Genomic DNA, 23,550 nt, shown 5'->3' with positions numbered 1-23,550 from the left:
TGGACAATCCGCTCAACCTCCTGAGCTACTGCTGCCCCCAAATGTGGTTACTGCAACCACTTTGAACAACTATGGAGCTTTCTACCGCTCGTCTCCCCCCACCCGCTCACCCACACTCACTGATGGTAAACAGTAGTTTCTCCTTTCTTTGTTTCTAAAGGACAAAAACTGGCAACTCCCTGCAGCCAGCTGGATATGAAATACGTTTCAGTGTAACCTTCCTTCCAAAATGACTGAAACATTTGACTCTTGGGATTTTCTCACTATATTCTTACATACTGCACCTTTAACTTAATCTCTTTCATTGGGTGGGGTCTCAGAGAACTGGTGCACAAGTGGTCACATGACAGGTCAGTAGTTCATCACAGGGAGACAAACAACTAGAGAGAGAGAGTCACGCACACACACAACTTACAGGGACTATTTAGTCATTCATTCAGAAATCAGACTTAAGGAAATGTTTTCATTAGTTGCAGCTAAAACAGAAGAATATGGTGGCAGTACGATTCCTGCATGGCTTTTAGTTGCAGATGCAAATTCACAATAAATAAACCAGGTAAAAGAAACTGCACTGTAAGTTGAATTTCCTGTTTAAACACCAGAAAACGGCTTTTTTTTTATTTTTTATTTTTTACCCATAGAGATAATCTAGTGTTGCAGGCCTTATGGGATCGCGTAGATTCGTGATGTAAAATCGAATTATTCCATGAGGTAAACAGGCTCTGGTAGAAAAATCTAAACAGAAAAATACAACATGAGTTTAGTAAAACTGTAGTGCCTGGCTAAAAATAACTCAAATTGCTACACATATTCAGGCCACTAATGAAGCTTTAAGATCAAATTTGAAATAGCAATAATCACATTGTGAAGCATTTACTAAAAATCATTTTATTCTTCTGCAACTTGACAAAATCCAGCTGTTTCAAACTGCTATATGGCTCATGAACAGGCTTTGTGCATAGAACTGGTCTAAACACACACACACACACACAGCGTCCCCAACAACATCTTAATTATGAATAAACATTCTTTTAATTTTCTAAATTAAATTTTCTACATTTCTTTTAGTTTAAAAAACATTTTTATAATTTAGGAGGATATTTTAAGTTACTGAAACAGCTCAGCCTCTGATTTTACAGAGTTTGCTTTTAGCTTCCAGTTACCTGATTAATTCAGGCTAAGAGCACAAAAAATTAAACTAAAGAAAATCAGCTTCAAACATAAACACAACCAAATAAATAAGAGCATGTACAGAAAAAATAAAACACTCAAATACAAACAAAAGAAATGGTTGCATCTCCAGTTTGTTTTCTTTAATAAATGTTATAAACAACTTTAGCAGGTAGAAAATGTGGCTGGTTTAACGTTTGGGTGTGCAGAAAACACACGCACACACACACACACACACACACACACACACAGCCTAACGGTGAAAACTTTTATTATAAACATGAAACTCAACTGCAGCCTCAACTGTAATATAAATAAAAGTATAAATGCTGGTTTCCAACCAGGTCTCACGCTGGGATGCTAAAGCTAGCATGTTAGCCCAACCTACACATTTTAAAAAGATTTTACTACATGACAAATGAAACTGTAAAAAAAATTAGCAATATGACCAAAGCAAAAGGTCAACAGGGCGTTTCAAAGTGTTGGAAACAACTGAAGTTTAGTTTGATGTGTGTTTTTTTTTTTTTTAAATAATCTGACCTCAAATCAGGTCTACTGACTTTTGGCTGCTTCCAGGTAAGGTTTGTGTTCCAGGACAGGTTACAGCTTCACTTGGGGGTCATATCACCTCCAGCTCATCTGGAATCCATTCTACCTTTTTACACATTAGAGGAAAGATGTTGAAATGTCTGAAGCTAATTTGATCAAAACTGAAATTTTAAGTAACAAAAATACAGCAAAGGTTTCAAAATGATTGTTATTCTTAAGAAACTGCTTCATGTCATTTATTGTAAATCCAGTTTTCCAGCAGCAGAGAAGAAATCTCAACTTTAAAAGGTTCAAATGAAACAAATAAAACAAAACATATACACTTTTCAGAACTTACTCTAATTAACAGAAAACTGAAGCAGAAAGAGACTTATATTGTCATCTTTAATCAGAAATCTTTGGTTTTTGGGATTATTTAATCTGTGATGTAATAAAACAAGACTTGCATTAACAGGAGGAGGGCTCTTCTCTTGCGTCATGAGAACCACCTGTCAGGGATGGACTGAGACATCTCAGAGTCTTCATCATCGTCATCAGATACTTCAAGAACTAAACATGGCCACATGCACGCGCACACACACACACACACACACGCACACACACACACGCACACACAGAGGTTTCATAAAATTGCACAAACAACAAAGGACATCAGGACAGAGTTGAATTCAACCACATTTTCAGATCAAGTATGTCAAAAACATCAAAAGTGTTACTTACAATCTGGGTTTGCATCGGATATCTCTGGGTCTGAATCATCAGATTCAACATCATCATTATTGTTACTGTTATCATCGCTGCTGCTGCTTCCGAGAAGACCCAAAAGCTAAAAGGGAACAGAAGGAAATGCCTTTAAAAAAATCTGAACTTTATTTCATGTATGTAGTTGTTAATCTCTTCTTAAAATCAATAAATGCTTTGTTTTTAAGACATAAGCCATTACACGGTCAGTGTTGATGGCCTTTCACAGGAATATCCTTCAGTCATTGGTCACTTTTATCCTAATGAATTATGCAGCTTTACTCGGACACAACCACTAAGAAACCAGGTAATATAATATTTATACATATATCACTAGTTTATGATCATTTATCACCATATTTAGCTTTCTTAACCACAAATAGGTTTTAATAAACAGCAGAAGTTAATGGCAGCAGCTGAAAATATCACTTTCTTGTGTTTAAGTTGATAAAACAGTTGGTGGGATTAAAACTGGAGTTTAATTGCACCTCAGTGGTGAATTTGGTTTTTATCAACTAAACGTAACTTCTAACCTCTTTAACCTGAGGAGTTTGCTGAAATGAGATTTTATTCATGTGAAAATTGCAGCTGTCAACAGGAAAGTTTGTTTCTTCAATAACAAAAAATGGTTTAATTATTTGTCTGATTCTATCAGAAAAATCACAAACCTCTTGGCCTGAAGGTGAGGTGGGTCGCTCCCGAGGATCCTGCTCTTCGTTTTCCCGTTCCCGCTCTTCAATATTTGCAAGTTCCTCTATGAGAGGGTCTATATCGATGACATCATCATCGTCATCATCATCATCATCGTCCGTGTCTGAGGAATGGTCATCATCATCCTGATCTTCTTCATCCTGGAAGAAAAGAACAATTCCAATAATAAACTGAGGAATAAACTGAACTTTTCACCTTTGTTCAAAACATGGTAAACAAACATTGTTAAAAAAGAAACCTCACCTGATCATCATCTCCTTCCTCGACCAGCTTCTGTCGGCCCACTTCATAAAGACGGCAGACTGTGTCCAAGCTCACTGCATCCTGGCTCTGTGGAGAATCAGGAAGTGGATCAGTCCAATGCCTTATGTTCCTGTAATGTTTGACGTAGCCCCGATCCATCTGTCTATCTGTCAACCTCAACAAGACCCAGAGGAAACCTAAACTCCTCCCCCTGAGATCGGACCTCTCCCTAAGCCGGAGTGGGAAATCCACCCCTTTTCCACGGCATCAGCCCAAGAGGTGGTGATCCTCATCCTAGCCCAGGAGATGCCCTCCACCCCACAAGCTCAGAACAGAAACGGTAACAAGGGGAGTAGTTTGGGCAGCAAGTGTTTTTAGGCAATTCCCATTTTCCAGGAGGAAAATAAACTCAAATGAAAGCGAGGGAAATGTGAAGGAGGTACCTCTATAACAGCCAGGTAGAAGTCCTTGGTATCCGTGCACAGATCAAAGATGTTCCTCTTCACATCCACTGTAGCTGTAGATAAAAACACAAACACAAAACCAGATTACAAACAGAGGTAATGGAATAAAACATTCTGGGACACAGAAGCATCATTTGAATGTTTTATTAATCATTTATGGCATTTAAAAGATCTAAAATAACATCTAAACGACAAACAAAAGGCAGGAAGTGTTAAATACAGCAGATAGATGGCGTGACGTTTTTGATTCATACCGATCGGCTTGTAGTCTGTGGCATCAAAGGTTCTGAAGGACGACCCAAAGGGACTCTTCATCTGCTGGTCCATCACATCATCCTCATCGTCAGCTTGCAGCATGGCTGAGCAGAAAAGAGACGACCGACGAGGACATGAAGCGTGAATGCAGAGGGATTAAATAAATTAGCCAACCATCTGCAGCCTTTACGGTCTAAAGACACGTTTGTCCCCCTCAGTCAACCAGAGTAAAATGAGTTTAGTAGGGATGGACAATATATCGGTTCGATAAATAAAACTGGGCTGATTTTAACAACCGATATTTTTTCCATTTCGTCTCCATTTGTTTGCCTGTTTCAGAGGGTGATGGGGGCGACGTGTATTTGTTTAGTCATGTGAACAGTGAATGAAATCATTTCAGAACCGTAAATGTGTGTGTTGTGTGTACATAATAATGTAAACTCAGCTTTAATCATTTTCATTCTATACATAATCTGATTTTAGAAGCATTAATGTCAATATATCGGTATCTGCAAATATCGGTTATCGGCCACAACAGTGATTTTAATATTGGATATCTGTATTGGCCCAAAAATTTCATATCGGTGCATCACTGGCGTTTAGAGCCACAAAGGTTACAGGGCCTTCTAAAAGCCATCTTTCAAAATAAGAAAAACATCTAAGGGCTTTACAGAGGATTATGTGCACCAAAAAATATTTTTTTCTCAAGATTCTGAGAAAAAGTCAGAATTAAAGAGTCTGATTGTAATCAGGATTCAGAAACCTTTTTTTCTAGTGTCTGCAAACAACTAAGCTTTAAATTAAGAGAAAAATTGCTAACGTGCATGGATGTTTTCTATGGGATGTTGGGTTTTGCTGAAAATGATGAAAAAAAAAAAAGATCTAAATGTATCACTGATGTTTTTAGTCTTTCTCTTGTGGGAATTTAACGCAGTTTGTGAAAAACCTGAAGAGCTGTTTAAACCTGCAGTTTTATATCTATATTCAAAAACATAAATCTTGTGGCGCCAGAGCTGCAGACCCCTGATCTACGAAACCCACGTTCTCATACCTCCATACATGATGGTGCCGTTTCTGTTGAAGACCACCTGGCACTGATCCAGAGCAGGAACGGTGTGCAGGAGATGGAAAGTTCTCAGATCCCACTGACACCTGCTGTCAAGGCTAACAGCTACAGACACATGCAGGGATCAGCTGAGTACAAACTGAGTTCAAATCCGAGGAATGGGACCACAGTGCCATTTGGCTTTTTAACAAGGTGGCTCATAATTATCTTAGGTTTCAGTGTGTTTGCTCATGCTGGATGCTAGGTTTTAGCATACGGTCCACACATTGGCATACCAAAGCTGATTGTTGGTCTTTTTAATAGGGGATCAGTTCTTGTTAAGAAGGCTTTAGGGCATCCAAGAAAGTCCAGCAAGGATAGTCTCCTAACAAGGATTTAGCTGAGAGATCGGAGTGCCACCAGTTCCTTGCTCTGGAATGGCAGCAGGCAGGTGTGAGCACATCTGCACGCACAGTGAGACAAAGACTTTTGGAAGATGGCCTGGTGTCAAGAAGGGCAGCAAAGAAGCCACTTCTCACCAAGAAAAACATCAGGGACAGACTGATCTTCTGCAAAAAGTATGGCGAGTGGACTGCTGAGGACTGGGGCAAAGGCATATTCTCTGACAAAGCCCCTTTCCAATTGTTTGGGGCATCTGGAAAAAGACTTGTCCAGAGAAGAAAAGGTGAGCGCTGCCGTCAGTCCCGTGTCATGCCATCAGTAAAGCACCCTGAGACCATTCACGTGTGGGGTTGTTTCTCATCAAAGGGAGTGGGTTCACTCACAATTTGCCCATAAACACAGCCATGAATAAAGAATGGTACCAAAACATCCTCCGACAGCAACTTCTTCCAACAATAGTTTGGTGAAGAACAATGCATTTTCCTGCACCACGGAGCACCGCGCCATCAGGCAAAAGTGATAACTCAGTGGCTCGGGGAACAAAACGTTGAAATTTTGGGTCCATGGCCTGGAAACTCTCTAGATCTTAATCCCATTGAGAACTTGTGGTCAATCCTCAAGAGGAGGGTGGACAAACAAAAACCCACTAATTCTGACAAACTCCAAGAAGTGATTATGAAAGAATGGGTTGCTATCAGTCAGGATTTGGCCCAGAAGTTGACCAAGAGCATGCCCAGTCGAATTGCAGAGGTCCTGAAAAAGAAGGGCCAACACTGCAAATACGGACTCTTTGCACAAATGTCATGTAACTGTTGATAAAAGCCTTTGAAAATTATGAAGTGCTTGTAATCATATTTAAGTATGTCACAGAAACCCCTGAAACAAAGATCTAAAAGCAGTTTAGCAGCAAACTTTGTGAAAACTAATATTTGTGTCATTTTTAAAACTTTTGGCCACGATTGCTCAATGTGAATTTCAGGCCCCTCCATGATTTGGGGTCTGAACTTGCAAAAACCACAGGGTGTTCAAATCCTTATGTTCCTCACTGTACACTGACTTGTAAAATCACTAAATATTTCATAATTAAGCCTCACATGTCATGAAATATTTGGAGTTTTGTCCGTTTCTATTCTAAAACATGTTTCCTTAAAGCAGGCAGAACCAGTGGATACGATCTCTGTGTTAATGATGACCTCCAGGCCATTAGGATGGAAAACACCACTGATGTTCATGTTGAACTTGTCAAACTTATGGATGGCCCGTGCCACCCGCACGTCCCACAGAACCCCGTCATTCAGCACCAGGTCGTCGCTGGGGTTAAAGGTGGCACAGTTCCTCTTGTAATTGTTGGCCAGAGCAGGGTCGTTCAGGGTCAGCGTCTTCTGACCTGTCTGGATGTCGTAGATCTACAGGAAAGGGAACAAAAAAAAAAAGTCTCTTCTAATTCTTCACTTTTATAAAAATATCAGCTTCTTTACAGCCCTTGTAAACAAAGATATTTTGTCTTTGATCACCTTTTTTGTTTCTGTTCATTTAAAAATCTAAACAAATACAAGACAAGGAACGATGTGATGGAATACAAAACAACACAATATGTTTTCTACATCAGTTTTATCACGACCAAAGCTAGAACAATACGCACGTGTGCGATTTGGTCCTTGGTGCCGATGACTCTGTCCTGAGTGAGTTTACTAAACTCAACATAATGATCGTCTACAAAGGAGTTCCTGTGGAACAAAAACATCAGAATAATCTAAACAACAGTGCATTTTATTGCTGCTGTTGTGGAAAATTAAGAGTAAAATGAAAACTGGTTTTACTTTAAGCTAAAGACACCATCCATACTCCAGAGAGCTGACAGGGGGACGCTCCAGGAAGCAGAGGTAAGAAACAACTTACCATCCTGGCAAAAACATAAAAAAAGAAAGTGAGGAATAACAAATGTTCCACCTTAATCTCAGGCTCATAGGATCCGTCGGCTGTGACTGACAATTCACCTCAGTCTGAGGAAATAAATCTGAAAAGAGCTTAAAAATAAGCCGCTCTGCTTCCTCGTTAACTGTGTTTTAGTTGACTTCCTAATTCTCTTCTGCTCCAACTATAATTTAGGTTTAAAGTATTTAACAGCATCTTCAGATGTTTTATTCTGTGAAACTCAAAAGAAACGAGAGAATAAGAAAAATCACAAAACAATTCATGTTGAGAATGTTATGCGAGTCATTTCCAAAAAAAAAAAGGTGCGATAGGGCGGATTTGTAACGTACCCTGGAGGGCTCCAGGTGTGTGATGGCGGACGTGTGGCAGGTGTAGCTGGCCTCCTCGTCCCCAGAGAAGACGTTGTGGAGCTTGACGTGACCCGAGCAGGTGGCCAGCATCAGGAAACGCTCACAAGCTGAAAAGGCACAACAGGTAAAACTGCTCTCGCCTCCACCTGACTCATGGAACACCGACATGGGACGAAACCTAAAAATAAAACAAGCGGAGAAAGAGACAGGTGACCAAGACATTCTCTTCTGGCTCTGGGAGAGTAGAGACCCTTTTTTCTCCTATCCTCCCTTTTCATCCAAAAGCCCTTTGTCCTGTCCTGTCTCCAAGAGTGCTCCTCTCATTTTACAAACCATGGACCTGGAGAGCTGGTCTATGAATGCAAATGACAACATTTTTCCCACATTAAGAACGGAGGAGGTTTTCTCATATCCAGAAGGAGCAAACCCGGATGGATACATTAGATTCCTGAAAGAAGTGGAATATAATGTGCTTTTCCTTGCCTTCCGTGGAAGACACAGAAGACATATGGATTTTTGGAATTATGATCACTGGATTCCTGCTGTTTGGAGCAAGTTAATTTCCTAATGTTGTGATTCTCGCACATAAAACCCTTCAGATTCTGATCTGACGTGATTTGAACACAAACTCAGACTCTGAGATGAATCGCTAGCTAGATACCCTAAGCAGCAATCTTGATGAACTCACATGCACACACACAGAATGGATTCCTGCTTGGAGAAAGTCGCTGCAGAGCTTGGTGGGAATTAAACTACATTGTTTAGATGTCCTTGAGACCAGCTAAGACTGAAGGCAGGGAGAAAAAGTCATCTCTGGCCTGTTCCAAAACTATCAACTTTCTCTGAATCTGGCGCCCTCTTAAGCCTCTGGAACTTTGTGATCAGGCGCACGTGCATTAACTGAGATTTTTTCCATTTACACTTCTCCACTGGTGTGTCAGTGTTGTAAAGCAATTCTCCACCAGGACAGCAGAGGGCGTGGTGCTTTTCTGTGGTATCCTGCCATCAATGCGGTCACTCTCCAGTGTGAAGAGATGCCTCCCTTCCCCAGTCCTGGTTGGGACTGTGATGTACTTTGCTGGCTCGCTGGGTGGGTCTCATAGCCTGACTGTACCTGTTTTCTGTCTAAACGTTCGCGTGTTTATTCTTGGTTAGTCTGGGCCGTGGAGTAAAATTTTGTCACGCTGGTTGAAATGACTAATAAAGTTGATTCTTCATGGTCACGATACAGCTTTAAATAACCAACGCGGAGCCTGGCTCTTACCTGCTGAATATCAGATGTCGATCCAGACACGCCCGGTCCACACCTCCATATTTAGGGTGCAAAACCCGGCTTCCAAGGCGGGCGGTGAAATTGGGCGAAGCCTGTCGCCTCTGTTTAGGCTCTGGGCAGCGGTGGGGGGTGAAAAGAGAGAAGGGGGGGCAGGTAGTGACAGGATTGGGGCAGCGGGCATGTTGCTCCCTCAGGTACTCTGTGATGATGCCGTCTAGGGTCGGTGGAGAGGGAAGGTGGCGCTCCAGCTGTTTTTTCATAGCTGGAGTCTGACCAAGAGAGAAGAGGAGATAAAAGATAGTAGCCTTTAGCGCTTCATGTCCTAATAATTAAATCTACAAACTAAAATATATTAAAGGTTTAACAGTTCATTCTGGGGTGAACTGACTTCTTAAACATTTATTTTTCTGCCAAGAGGACAAAACTTTACCTGAAATGAATCACCAACCTGTATGAAAGCACCGTGGTCAGATTTTTGTTTTAGCGCACAAGGTTTCTTCCCCGAGTTGCTGTTTGCCACCAGGCGTTCCCGTGAGAACAGAATCCGGCCTGCGAAATGTGATCCCAGTCCGGAAGGAGGAGTGGAGTTGGCTGAGGTAGACGCCAGAGAGCCTGCTGACTGAGGAATGACCAGCGATCGAGAAGCGGCTAAAGCACCTGAGGACACAGGGGAGGTTCCAACATGGCCGGCAATGCGCGCCGTGATCCCGCCGGCTAACCGACAAGTCCTAGGTAATGAGGAAGAGGGGGGAGGGGTGACACAGGAGGAGGCCGAGTTGGGACAGTGGGATGCTACGGGTAAATTTGCCTCTTTAACAAGGGTATTCGCCGTGTCATGCAATCCTTTGGCCACCAGGTGGTTCCTGATCAACATGAGGAGCTCTTTCTCAGAGAAGGTGATGCGGGACTGGGCAACCACGCTGGCCTTCTGAAGACGGGCGAGCGAGACATCGGTGCCCATGAGGAGTGGCTTGCCGGACACTCTTTCCGTCAGCTCAGCGGCATAGCGACAAAAACGGACATGTTCACTTCGTTTGTCCTGCAGCACAGGCTCCTTCATCAGCTGGGGGGGTTAGAAAGTAAAACCAGGATTATACGCGTGAAAACAAATACACACTTTATCCGTCTGTTCCAATAATTTTCAAGGATTTTTATAAAAGCTTAACCTTTATTAATCTACACTGGTTTAAAGTACCTCATTATTTATGAAGAGCTGGTATTTAAACATAATAAATAAAAATACAAAAGGTGTAAAAAACAAATCCAGTGTTTGAGATTAATGCCACACGACATGATGCTGTTGTCTTCATCTCATTTACAGTTTCATATCTGCTCACCTGCTGGATGTGACCGCTGGTAAAAAGCGGTAACTTGCTGATGATCTGTCTGATGGCAGAGCTGCGAGAGAGTCCGACCAGAGCTCTGCAGGCCAGCGCCCGGATCAGGTCCGCATCTGTGATGGGCATCTTCACCGACAGCAGAGACAGAAGCACCTGAAAGATGAAACAAGTACAGGAGGATGTGAGCCTACGAGGACAAGGAACACATTTTATTTAGTCTTCTTGGTGTTTAGTGAAAAACATTCATACATTTACAACATAAAACCCAAAAAAACAATTTAAGCACAAATCCTGACATAAAAGCAAAGACTTTTTCTGTTTTCTGACCTTTATACCATTATTGTTCTGCACTACATGCCACATGTGGGCCAGCACACGGTTGTGGGTGGTGGGGGGCTGCTGGTGGTGCAGAGGCTGCCTGAGGGGGGCAACAGCAAAAGCCCCCACAGCGTTCATGCTCTGGTCTGGAGCGCACACACAGTTTATTATCACCTGAATAAAAACAGGAGACAAGACGGGAGTTAAAATACCCTTTCTGAGAGAATGTTGATTTAAATAAAGCATAACATAACATGTTGTCTGAGTAGATGGCCTGTATTTGTATAGCGCCTTCTTCGGGTTCTACAACCCCCCCAAGGCACTTTGCAACAAAATCAGCCACCCACCCATTCACACGCTGGTGGGGAAGAGCTGCGATGTAGCCACAGCTGCCCGGGGGCACACTGAGAGGCGTGGCCCACAAAACACAGGTACCACCGGCTCCTCCGACCACCACTAGCAGCAGGCAAGGTGGGTTACGTGCCTTGCCCAAGGACAACAGCAGAATTCTCTGATCAGAAATGGGATCAAACCTGCAACCTTCTAGCTAATGGACAATCCGTTCCACCTCCTGAGCTACTGCCGCCCAAGTACATCATAAATCCTGGATATTCTAAGCATAATTAAAGTAAAAGCTTGCGTTACTCTTACTACTACTACTAGTACTACTACTACTACTACATTCAATGCAGTTCCAGGAATTCACCCATGAAGAGTTAACATATGAAGGATCTAGACTGGACAGAGGTTTAGAACAGCTATAACATGTAATGGAAAAATAAAACTAAAATAGAAACGGTGTTTCATGTTAGAGCAGCAAGATTATTTAGCGTTTGATGTCTAGAGAGAAACAAGCTGTTCAATTCAAAGGGCTCTAAAAACTGGACTTTAATGATAATTATAAATTTGCTCAAATTTAAAGTTATTTTAGACATTTTTTGGGTAGAGCAGTAGATAAATGACTGACGTAGACCAATATTATTACTTGAAGAGCAGACTTCTGAATCTCAGCATCGTTGACAAACACTTCGCCCTCAGCAACTCCCAGAATGATGCTCATACCTGAAGCAGAAATACCAAAAACACTCGTAACTCAACTATTGAGCTACACAAAAACTTAAGTGGAAAACAAAAACATTTTACTGACCTACAGTGGAAACAAGTGACCTGTTTTCATCTAACACATCAACGGTATCAGCCAGCACCAACTGGATCTTAGGAACCACAGCAAGAATCGCCACAATGTCCAGAGCATAGCGAACCGTGTCGCTCCTGGTGAAATAAGACAAAAAGAGGTTTTATGTGCTAAAAAATACAGAAAAATTAAGTTTATAGAAAAGAACAAACTATGACAGACTTCGTTTAAAGGTGTGGAACACTTCAGGGCAGCAGTAGCTAAGGAGACAGAGCGGGTTGTCCAATAATCGTAGAGTTGTAGGTGAAATCCCAGCTCCGGACAGAGAATACTGCTGTTGTGTCCTTGGGCAAGACACTTAACCCATCTTGCCTGCTGTTGGTGGTCGGAGGGACCGGTGGCGTGTGTGCTCGGTGGCCTTGCCTCTGGGCACCACCACCAGGGTGTGAATGGGTGAATGGTACACTGTAGTGTAAAGCACTTTGGAGTCCTCTGAGTCTGAAAGGTGCTACACAAGTGCGGGTCATTCATCATTTAGTAGGAATGAGAGTCTTGTAAGTCGTACTCTTTCAGGAAGTAGAAGTGAGCCACATCAGGGCTGAGCTTCAGATGACAGGATGTGGAGCCGTATTTCCTGATATCTGGACATCTCTCCTCTAATTGGCTAACAGTGATGACTCTACTACTGACTCTGCTCTGCAATGTTGATGTTTTATCTCCACTAATAACACAAATCTGGAGGAGTTCTGCTGTGTGGTGGAGTTGCTAACGCTAACGGTAAGCTTCTACTAGCCGAGACATTCTCTGCCGTTTCCTGGACGCTAAATCAACAACAGCCTTCCCCGTTGTGAGTCAAGATGGGTGAGTCCATGAATGTTAGTGACAATGTGACGTAAATCTGTCAGGATTTTCTAATCCTAGATTCATCGTCTATTTCTATCAGAAGCTAATGCAGGAGATAGGTGTAGGAGACTATTTTCATGTTCAGCCTGCATGAACCTCTCAGAGTGACTCATTAGAATCAGAAATAATCATTAAGACATGTTTTTTCAGTGAACCACACCTTGAATAGTTTTGGCAAGCCTGTCGACCTTACTTCCAACAGCTGACTGAGAGTTAGAGTACCTGCCATAGTAGGTCTTCCAGTCGCAGGCTGTGGAGATGAGCTGAAGGATTAAAGGAACACATGACAGCTTGTAGAAAACTTCCACTGGTTCCCAGTAGAGCTGAGGAAGTCCACACTCCATAAGAAACTCCATCATCTCTATTATCTGCTCTCTGGTGTAGGTGTAGGCCTGGAAAAAAAAAACATCAGTCTCCTCATGATCCTGGTTAAACTATTACTTTATTTGCACTCCAGAGTAATATCTATGTAGTAAGCTGCTCACATAATAAATGATGTAATGAAATAAAACAAATCTTTACCTTGTAAAAAGGCTGCAGGGCAACAACGGTGCCAGAGTCTGAACTATGCAGGGACTGTTTCACCTGTTCAGTTTTTACTGCCAGGTGAGCCTCAAAGTACCTTCACAAATGAATTAATGATGCAATTATTAATAATTTTGTATTTTTAACAACAATGAGCTGTAGACAGCAGAGGCTTGTTTAATTCATATTAATACTAAAATGAAGTAAAAACTGAAAACCTAGTGGAAAAGATCAGTTATACACAGATATATAATCTTTTCCACCGGTGAATGAAACTCTACCTGCGCAGCGCCATGCAGGTGTGCTTGGCCGTCTGTCGGCCGGAGAACACCTGGTCGTCGTTCATCATGGACACCTCGTTTTCTGGGTTGAGGATCTCCAGAGTACTGATCTACAGGAAGATGGGAGACTCTTTTTAACGGTGTTTATTCTGACCACCTAATGATAAAAAAATAGTATGATTTTCAAAAACACAGACTGGTAAACCCTGTTTTTGTTTCATCCCTCGTGTGACAACTTGCTCTTTGCTTTATAAAAACATTCATACGGATTTCAAAAGTAAAGTTTCACTCCTTTTAGTGATGCTGCTTTATTACAATTGCTGGAATGTTCATATCAATTACGCGACGCACTTTTTACTTTCGATTTCACATCTACTGCATCTTTTATTTGACTTTCCCTCTACGTCTGTCACTATTAGTGTTGTTTTTACCATCCTTTCTAAACCCACCATGTCCTAATCATGGAGAAATCGGCTTTGGATCGTGTGTGTGAAGCGTGTTTACTCTCAAGAAGCTGCAGCGTCTCTTTCTTCCTCACTGGATGAACATTACTCTTCAGAATCGGAGTCAGCCATTAGCAGTCAAAGAGGTTTGTCAACAGTGAACAGACCTGTCAGCATTGTAAGCTTCTCCTCTCTATTATATAATAAAACTCGCCCTCTGTGAGCTCCGCTCATCTCCTCTCCCCTAATGCGGGGCGGTTTTCAAACTTCAAAAAATTCAATAGAAACACCCAAGAGCGCTGCTCAGATTGAAGTTGCACATTTCCAATATCTTTTTGCGTAAAGTAAAAAATGTATGACGGATTATATTTGAAGCTGTGGCTTGGTAAATGCAATATTGTGACTTTGACACTTGAAGGGTTAATGTTTCCTCATTTTCGGTTTCAGCAAAGAATTTTTATTTTGGTGCATCCATACTTTTTATGACTAAAGACTATAGAAATGCAAAAATCATCACAATATGTCTAATTTAATCCTTACCATAGGTGTGATGCATTAATATTCATTAGTAACTTTTCTGCAGGAATATTGAGAATTTAAGACCTTCGTGTGGCAGAGATAGGAATTGTGTCCTCAAACCTACAACAGCAGGCAAACACTCTAAAGTGCAGCAAAGCCTCCTCTTCTCTGTGAACTCTAGTCTTGTATTATCTTCATTATTCTGTCCTTATTTAGTAACAAAAACTGCCACACCACAGTGGCAGAAGCGTTGGTACTAACCAGATTCACAAGTCTTCGCAGACCATCCTGCTGGTCGAAAAGCTGCAGCACCACCCTGAACGAAAAAGAAATGGAGAAAAACATGGTGGCGTGGCAGATGCCTGAAGAGTGGGACGACTCCAACAACCACAGGGCGTAGGACACCATATCTGACAGCACGCCATCGGGTAGCACGCACACCTACAAGCAAAGAAAACACAGGTGAGACACACACGGGACTCCATCACACCTACATGGAGCTGATTTTTATCAACCAAAATCCCAAGATCAGCCTAGCGGACGTAAGTGCTTATTCACTGTACCCTCTCCATTGCATCCTGATTGTAGGCCAGGTAGTAGAGGCAGAGAGAAACTCCTGTTGCTGCCATGGAAGGCCTCGGGATCTCCAGAAGTTTCTGCACACCTCCATGAGCAATGAAATCAGCAGCAAACTTTTTATGAAGGAGGAGCGCAGCGAGAAACTAAATAAAGCAAACGGATATCATTACCATATGAACAGTCCTTGATAAGTGCATTCAATAAATGCAATAAATATAACTTTTTCTATTCTACTCAGCCACTTAATACTGATTAATGATAGTTTCCTGCTATTATTGTTACCATGGCAACCACCAGCTCTTCAGCGAGCAAGCAGCAGCGTTAAGACACCTAAATAAGCCCCGCCCACAAAGTGGAGATAATCTTTCACACACAGACGTAGATTTGGTAGAGCAGGCACGGGTGGATAAAACATTTCTGCTTTACTCCTACAAGATTATTAAATATGCATTTAATGTAAATATATATTTACACATTTTAATTAGTCTTCAATTAAACTGATTTTCTGTTCAGGCGCCCCGTTTGTTTTTCCATTTATGGGGTGAATGTGTGCTTTTTTGTCAAAATTATCATTTAACAGGTTTATGTATATTTTTAATATTTAAAGATAATTTCATTATAAATTAAAAAAATCAATTAATTACTTAAACCTTGAACAAAAACTATTACATAGTTACAAAAACCATAATACTCTCAAAGTTCTGCAAAGTCTCTAATGGAAAGAAATATTTTCAGAGAGAGGCATAACTCTTTTTTCTATAACTAATTTGGAAAATAAAAGAAATTTTAAAGGCACTCTTGGTTGTTTTGGTTTGCTTTTAGCACCCCCTAGTGTCCATTGGTGAAAGCAAAGGCAAACTTTTGTCTTTTTAACACCTTAATCCAACAGCTGAAATGTCTCCTCAGCCTTCATTAGTTTCTACAGGAGTTGTCTGTCCACAAGTGACACCAATGACTAATCAGTGTGGATGTTATTAAAGGGACGGCCCACTTTCTCTCCAGCAGTTGGCAGATGAATGTTGAGTGTCACAGTGAGTGGCAGTTACAGAGATGCTTGTTGGTCCAAGCAGGCACTGAGGGAAAAGTGCTGGGAGCCGTTGTCGGTACAAGATCTGCTCAGGTGCAAGATCGGCTCGGGGTCCGTCGACTGCCGATGACGTCAAAGTACTTGATTGGCTGAACATGAACCTTACGGAATTACATAATCACGTTACGTTGGTATCACGTTACGTTGGTCCAGGCAAATCTTTCTGTTGGAAAGATGGACAACTTTTACAAAGAAATCCATCATCTTTGAAAATACACTTTTAGCATAGAGCTTCATGTATATTAGGGCTGAACGATTAACTGCATGTGCAATTAAATTGTGATGTGACAAAAGGAGATTTTCTAATCGCAAAGGCTGCAATGAGGCAGCGAGTGGTTAGCGCAATGCTAATATACGTGGAAAAACCCATAGGAATGCTAATGCTAATATCACCGGTTACATTCTTACAAATTATGAATTAGAAACGTGCCAAATGATTACATTTGGAGTCTAATAGAAAGTAAAACTACCATCAATCAAATAAGTACAGACAGGTATATAGTAAAGCCAGAAAACTTTTAACTCCAGAGTTTTGGCTATAGCAGCTATGAGCGTAACTGAACTACGCATGGACAAGACGTCAAAAACTCTAAACACAAAATACTTCAATAAACGGGACAGACTTCTTTCCTGCAAATACAATTTCACAGGTGTTGCTAATACCTATGATCCTTCAAGGGATGTGCTCAAAGAGGAGTTCAACATTATGAATACAATATAGTTTTATTTTACAAATACCATTATAAACACAAACTTACGTCTTAAGAAACATTATTTTAATAACGAAACTGCTAAATTCTTTCCAACAGTATAGATGTGTAGTGTATTTTGTCCGAGTGGGTTTGCCGTACTTTGACGTCATCGGCAGTCGAAGGAGCCCGAGCCGATCTTGCAACCGAGCAGATCTTGTACCAACACCGTCAGAAAAGGGAAACTGATCTATTGGGAGTTTTTATTCCTACTTCCCACCGTCCACCTGGGATATTACTGTTAGCCACTGAAGGTAAAGCAACTCTGTTAACAGAGACTCATCACTAAATTAAAAATATCAGCTGAGTTCATGATCTAAAACATGCAGGAAATGTGCTCCAGCTCCATTATTTTTACCATACCGTACCAATTTATTTATAAAGCACAGTTTAAGAGCAGGGCAGCTAACCAAAGTGCTGTACTTAAAAGAGCCAAAGGCTAAAACACAACAGATGTATAGCAAAAAACAGAGAAATGAGTAAAATGCATAAAAACAAAGCATGAAAATGCATGTTAGAGTGAACATGTAAAAGCACAATGCCAGGAATGAAGGACAAGAACCAATCACAACCCGCTAACGACACATAAAACTGATGAAAGGGTTGCATCGTGTGGATTTAAAAGCAAATCTAAATCTTACCAGAAGGGCATCAAAGGTGAGCTGGACGTTTTTAGTCTTCCTGAGGTCGATGTAGTTCATCAGCAGCGATCGGACGTCCAGTTTCATGAACACAGCAAGCAACTACAAACAGATTAAGATTATACAGTACATTGTATGATAAACGTTTTTAAAGGTAAAACGGGTAACCAGGGCTAAAGTACTTTGGTATCAGCGGTAGGGTTGCAGGATGTATGTAGTTCAAAACCGTTAGCAGGGTGATTCAATGTTTTATTCACTTTATTTGCTCATTTTTAACCCTTAAGAACCCAAAACCTTTTTAATTAGAAAGCAGATTGGAATAAATACATCAAAATATAGAAACAAATGAAATAAAACAAAGATTTAGAATAATTTTTAATGTATGTATGGATAGAACAGGGTTTTCAAATGTGAATATTTGACTAAAGAAGCAATTTTGCAGATGTTTGAAGCGGGTTGTGGCACCAGCGTCACCATGGGTCCTTAAGGGTTAAAATAATCTAAAACTCAGAATCTGATGCTTAAAACTGACTCACCTCCTGGTAATCTCCAAGGGGAGCCAGATACTGCAAGATGAGCCTCTGCTCCATGGCCGGGCTCAGCGGTGAAAGGCAGTAGTCAGAACCGATTAACATCAGACTCATCTCGGACCAGGAGGAGCTGTTGGTCTGCTGTTCGCTGGTGCCAACCATCCCCGCCTCCTCCTCTTCCTGCTCGCTCCTCTTGGAGGAGGAGGTCAAATCAAGCTTCTGTTTAGCCTTTCTCCCGTTCCGTTTCTTTACTCCCCCTCCTTCTTCTCCTCCATCAGCGTTCTCCATTTCCCTTGAGGCTGTATCGGGACTTGCTTGGTAAACCAAGTCTGGAAGCAGGCGGGTGGAGGTGTGGCTGCAGCCACCATTTCTCAGAGATGGGGGTTTGGCAGTAGCGGTTGAGCTGCTGCTCTCTTCTTTCTCCATCCTTGTTTCCTCCTCATCCACGCGTTTCCCCTCTGTCTTGTTTGTGGTTGGACTTGAGGTCTGAGCTGATTCACCCTGAGAGTCTTGAGGTAGATTCTGATTCATCTGGGAGGAACTAAAGTGACCTGATGTCTCTGAGACTTGTAGTTCACACAGACGCTTAATTACGACAGATACCTGGATGGTCACAGGAGATAAGGAACCTTTGGTTAATCAACAAATATATATTTATTTTGGTGCAACCTTTTTTTTTGGCCAGGCAGTGTATAAAAGCATGTTTCACTGTGGATGAGTGAGAGACCCACCAGCTGAGTGTTGTGCTCTCTGTAGCTTACGGCCACTTCCTGGTTGCTCATGGCTCTGGCCAGCAGACCTGTGGCATAGACGCACAGCGGCCGCTCGGCTTCACGGGCCCAGCTGAACAACTTCTCTACTAGACCTTCCTGGAAAAACAAACACGCACACAGATGGAAGACTCCTTCAGAAATCATTTTGCTTGTCTTCGTTCTGGCTGAAAACTTTAATTGTTCCTTTTTGCTGAAGAGCTTCATTTTGCCTTCTGCTGCCTGATAACTGATAACAGCTGCATGGTCTAGTATCTAATAGGAAAGACATTTAACTCATGATTAGGAGACAATTTTTAACTAAAGTCAGAAGTTTTTTGCACGGTTTGACCAATAGCAAACTATCTGCAAGTACCCATTTTGCATCTCTATATTATTATTTAATTGTGCTTATTTTTTATTTTTGCTTATCTCTTGTTTTTTTTTTTTGCACCAAGAACCGCAGCAATTTCCTAATGTTGTGATTTCCCACACATATGGCAATACAGCCCATCTGATTCAGATTTACTCTGTGATGCAGTTCAAGACTAAATATTCACTCTTAAACAAAGGAAAAGCTTCTGACATCCTGTTTGACTGTGTTTTTCTTAAAGAAACAAAGTTTACCTTCTCCTCAAAGACAACAGCGGCATCAAGACCCGGCATGATGTTCTGAAGGAGGCGACATGCCGCTGTGTTGAGTCTCAGCTCTCGACTGTTCATTATATACGAGTCCAAAAGCTGAAAAATGTGCAAAGAGGGTGAAAACTCTATAAATCTAGTTTGTTTCCCAGATCAGGGCACTCCGCTATAAAACGCCTAAATAAGCCTCATCAGTTTTTGCATTTTCAAAACAAACTATTAAGGTCACTAAATAGCTCAAAGCTCCTATTCATTTTTTTTTTTTCCAAAAAAATCCTTTTGTGGAGTTAATGCTAATTGTTAGCTTCTACCAGCACATTCTCCTTCCTGTGGGCGCTCACAAGCCATGGCGGGCAGGGCCATGAATACTAATGTTCCCTGTGACGTAAACGAAACTGGCTTTGGAGTTTGGAGAACATTTTCACTTTATAGGTGTGAAACACTGAAAATAGATATTTTTTCTGATTATAACAGGTCACTTTGAGTTCAACATGCAGGCTGAACATGAAAATAGTCTCCTACACTCATCTCCTGCATTAGCTTGAGAAAGAAAACAGACGGTGAAACTCTAGGATTAGAAAATCCTGACAGGTCTACGTCACATTTCACTTAGCATTCATGGACTCACGACAGGGAGGCTGTTGTTGGTTTAGCGTCCAGGAAACAGCAGTGAACATCTGGGCTGGTAGAAGCTAATCGTTAGCGCTAGCAACTCCACCACACAGCAGAACTCCTCCAGGCTTGTGTTATTTGTGGAGATTAAACATCAACATCGTAAAGCAAACAGTCAGTGGTGAAGTCGTGTTGCTTTTAGCCAATCAGAGGAGAGATGTCCAGATATAAGACTCCAAATCCTGTCGTCTGAAGCTAATTTCTCCTCCAGCTGACTTGTACTTCCTGATTCAGGCCCACCTAAAACAACTTTTGCCGCCTGTCAAAAATAAGTGCTCTTTTGGTAAAATCCATGACACATATCAAACAGAATCAGAAAGTAACTTTTACCTTCTCAGACTCCCATTCATTTTTTTAAGCAGGCCTGGAAGTAGCGTGCCTAAGCCACGCCCAACTATCACAACAACATTTATGTATCGTACTATGAAAGCTACAGTGTGTCAAAATAACACAATCAGCTGTTTTTACCGCATTAGTGAAGTCATCATTCATAAAGAGCATCTTCAGCAGTTGTCCAAGCATACAGTCTGGATCCGCTCGTCCTGGAAAAGTAAAACAAAACAGGAACTCAACAACTTGTCTGGTCCAGGTTCAGGAGTTTCAAACAAAAGCTGAGTCAAAGACAAAGTTTAAGATCAAGTGAACACACCTGGATGACGATCATCAAACGGATCTGGGTCTGCTTTATGATATTCTCCTGTCTCCCGTTCAATCAGCTCAGATATTCTACAAAAAATCACAGAGTTGAGACACAGTTGTCTCTTCAACAAGCACTCTGAAACCGTTAACAAATACGGTTCTGACTTGGTCAAGATGGACACCAGTTGATCTGTGGTGCCCTGCTGCGCTTCTTCCCACTCGTCTAGCAGTTTAGCGAGATCAGCCTTGGCATCCACCGCCGTGGCGATCGCCATGGCAGCCGACACAGCAGCTGTCAGTGCAGAAGACAGGACAGCGGACGCGCTGGCTGAAAGCTGGTCACCTGGGGAGAACATCACGGTCTGGAAAACAGAAGGAAAACAACACGTTGGGTCAAATCATCCAGTAGGTCAGTGGTAAACCATCTGTAAGGGCTGAGGCACGATGGATTATTGTTTTTCTGTAACTTCATGTTCCCATTCCCTGTAAATACTCCACACTGTTATTCTTTATTATTATTTTTTTAACGTGTATCAATATTTAGTCTATTTATGGGTTATATACTCTTGTTTACTTGTTAATCTATTTTACTCTGTTATTTTTAATTCTCCTTTTTGCTTCTGTTGTGAATGCCATTGCTGCTGTGGCACCAAAATCCCCCCACTGTGGGACAATAAAGGGTTTTATTCTATTCTATTAGAACGCTAAAACAAAGTGGCCTCTTGTGGTTTTTGCTCACAGAGCAACAGAATAAACTAGAATGCAAGAAACCGTTTGACAAAAACTTCTGAGGCAAGTTTTAGGCAGCAAGTTTGGAAAACAAAAATATTCTTTCTGGAAAAAAAATGTCAAATTTTAAATAAAATACAAGAACAATACAGATAACGCAGGAAAAATAATCTAAAAGTAATATTTAAAATAGTAAAACACATGAGCACTAAAGGTCGTGAAAACCCAGGCGTGTTAACATAAAATATCATCTGAAATATAAATACATTTTTACTACAAAACGTGACACATACTTAGAGGACCAAAGAGACTTGGTTGGAGATCTGCGCATTGAGGTAAAAATACAGAAGAAACGGAATTAAAAGATGATAAATGCAGGATGAAAATATTACCGACCACCCAAACCAAGACTCAGATCACTTTATTGCCATGAGCACAGGGCTAAATCAAAAATCCAGATATAAACAAATAAAGAGGTTCAATGCAGGCTAGATAACAGAAACTGTCAAATAATTATAAGTAGAAATCCATCTTTGTGAGGTCTGCCCACTGATAAGTAAACCTCTGACTATAGAAAGAAGAATCTAATTTTTTCTGCATAACAGATTAATTTAATTTCTCCAACAACTTGATTTTTAACAGATGATCCTTTAGTTTAACTTTTCCTCAGCTGTGTGAAGGGGCGGAACACCACTAGTGAGTCTGAAGATAAACCAGTGGTAGTGAAAATAACACGGTCCAGCTAAAGTGACTTGTTTTTGTCGTCTTCTAGTTTACCCAAAACAATCGTATAAAAATCTAGCATCAAACTCGCAGAAATCTGCAAAGATCTTCAGGTACAGGTAAGGTGAGAGCGATCAATCTCAAAAGATACAATAACATTTATTTGATGAACCAGGTGAATCCAGTAATGTGTCTGCTTAAAATGTTGCACTACAGAGATGTAATGTTGAGCTGTTCGTGGATTATTTTACCTAAAATAAACAATTTAAATGATTACTAAACATTTCCCAACACCAAAATTAGTGGGAAATTATTAAATTCATTGGGTAAACCTGTCACTTTCACAATAAAATGCACTTAGATTTTCAGTTGTTTTTGTTTTTTTCTGGTTAAAAGTCTTTCTTACATCACTCATGATAAAAATGCCTGACGCACATTAAGTCTCTTTATTAAAGTTCTTTAGTTTCCACAACCTCTCCGAGAGGAAAAGCAGCATGGAGCTGGAATAAAAACAGTTTTCATTTAACCCACCATCCCCTGTCGGAGTGTGTTTCGTGGCCGCAGCCTCATCTCTTCTTCGGGGTGAATCCAGAGGATTTAATCAGACGAAAACAACCCTGAGATTATTTAAATCCACCCCAACAAGTGGGCCAGACATCGGGATAGTTGGCTCACCAGCGCCCGCTTCTTCTGACACTTTTATTCCCGTGGCTGAAGTCAGCTAGCAGTTCCAAAACGCAGCTAATGTGATCAAGTTCAAGCTGCACGTCCTTCTGCGTTAGTATGTCGTCTCGTCTCGGTAATGTTCCGGTAAGATAAGCTCGGACAGTTAAGGCCCGGACCTCGGTGAGGGGAGGCTTTAGCAGCAGCATGTTGACAATGTCGTGTTCAGGTTGCTAGCATGTTCTCATCACGCTTTTTTGTTACTCACCTGGGGAACAGCTTCCTCTGCTCAGTGTTGTTCGTTTTGTTTCCCACTTTGATGAAATTCTTCTAAACTTGAAAGAAAAATTGTCAAAAAACAACACTGGCGTTAAATGTTTAAGGGGAAAAAAGTTTGACGTTCATTTTCAAACTTCGCCCGGCGACTGTAGGCTACGTCATCAAACAACGGTCGATATTAGATGACGAAAGGAGGTGAACTTGCTCGTGGGACTTGTAGTCCAAAACGTTAAAAGGGCAGATTCAGCTGATATTTAAAGCATTAG

General features: G+C 41.3%; 1 protein-coding gene across 3 annotated transcripts; it reads right to left on the bottom strand.

The window, feature by feature from the left end:
• Nucleotides 1–1,690: 1,690 nt before the first annotated feature.
• LOC107384956 (DDB1- and CUL4-associated factor 1) lies at nt 1,691–23,442 on the bottom strand. Of its 3 annotated transcripts, XM_054732423.2 has the most exons (31): nt 22,874–23,032; nt 21,056–21,252; nt 20,901–20,977; nt 20,720–20,793; nt 19,565–19,678; nt 18,920–19,057; nt 18,195–18,791; nt 17,659–17,760; nt 15,166–15,324; nt 14,864–15,043; nt 13,641–13,750; nt 13,357–13,456; nt 13,057–13,226; nt 11,944–12,068; nt 11,782–11,858; nt 10,806–10,970; nt 10,476–10,631; nt 9,587–10,201; nt 9,130–9,407; nt 7,845–8,043; nt 7,401–7,483; nt 7,223–7,307; nt 6,753–6,986; nt 5,185–5,278; nt 4,133–4,237; nt 3,858–3,931; nt 3,415–3,501; nt 3,129–3,311; nt 2,440–2,545; nt 2,162–2,268; nt 1,691–1,821 (listed from the first exon to the last, which is right to left on the bottom strand). In XM_054732423.2, the coding sequence occupies exons 1-30, from the start codon at nt 22,910–22,912 to the stop codon at nt 2,195–2,197; spliced, it is 4,797 nt and encodes a 1,598-aa protein (XP_054588398.1). In that variant the 5' UTR covers nt 22,913–23,032; the 3' UTR covers nt 1,691–1,821; nt 2,162–2,194. The 3 variants fall into 3 exon arrangements, with proteins under 3 accessions (XP_054588398.1, XP_015813977.1, XP_054588395.1); XM_015958491.3 differs by lacking the exons at nt 1,691–1,821; nt 22,874–23,032 and adding an exon at nt 23,274–23,442 and having other exon boundaries at nt 1,925–2,268; XM_054732420.2 differs by lacking the exon at nt 1,691–1,821 and having other exon boundaries at nt 1,925–2,268.
• Nucleotides 23,443–23,550: the final 108 nt, after the last annotated feature.

The sequence above is a fragment of the Nothobranchius furzeri genome, chromosome 3, assembly GCF_043380555.1.
Source record: "Nothobranchius furzeri strain GRZ-AD chromosome 3, NfurGRZ-RIMD1, whole genome shotgun sequence".
NCBI classification, from domain to species: Eukaryota; Metazoa; Chordata; class Actinopteri; order Cyprinodontiformes; family Nothobranchiidae; genus Nothobranchius; species Nothobranchius furzeri.
This window is presented reverse-complemented; position numbering and strand designations above follow the sequence as displayed.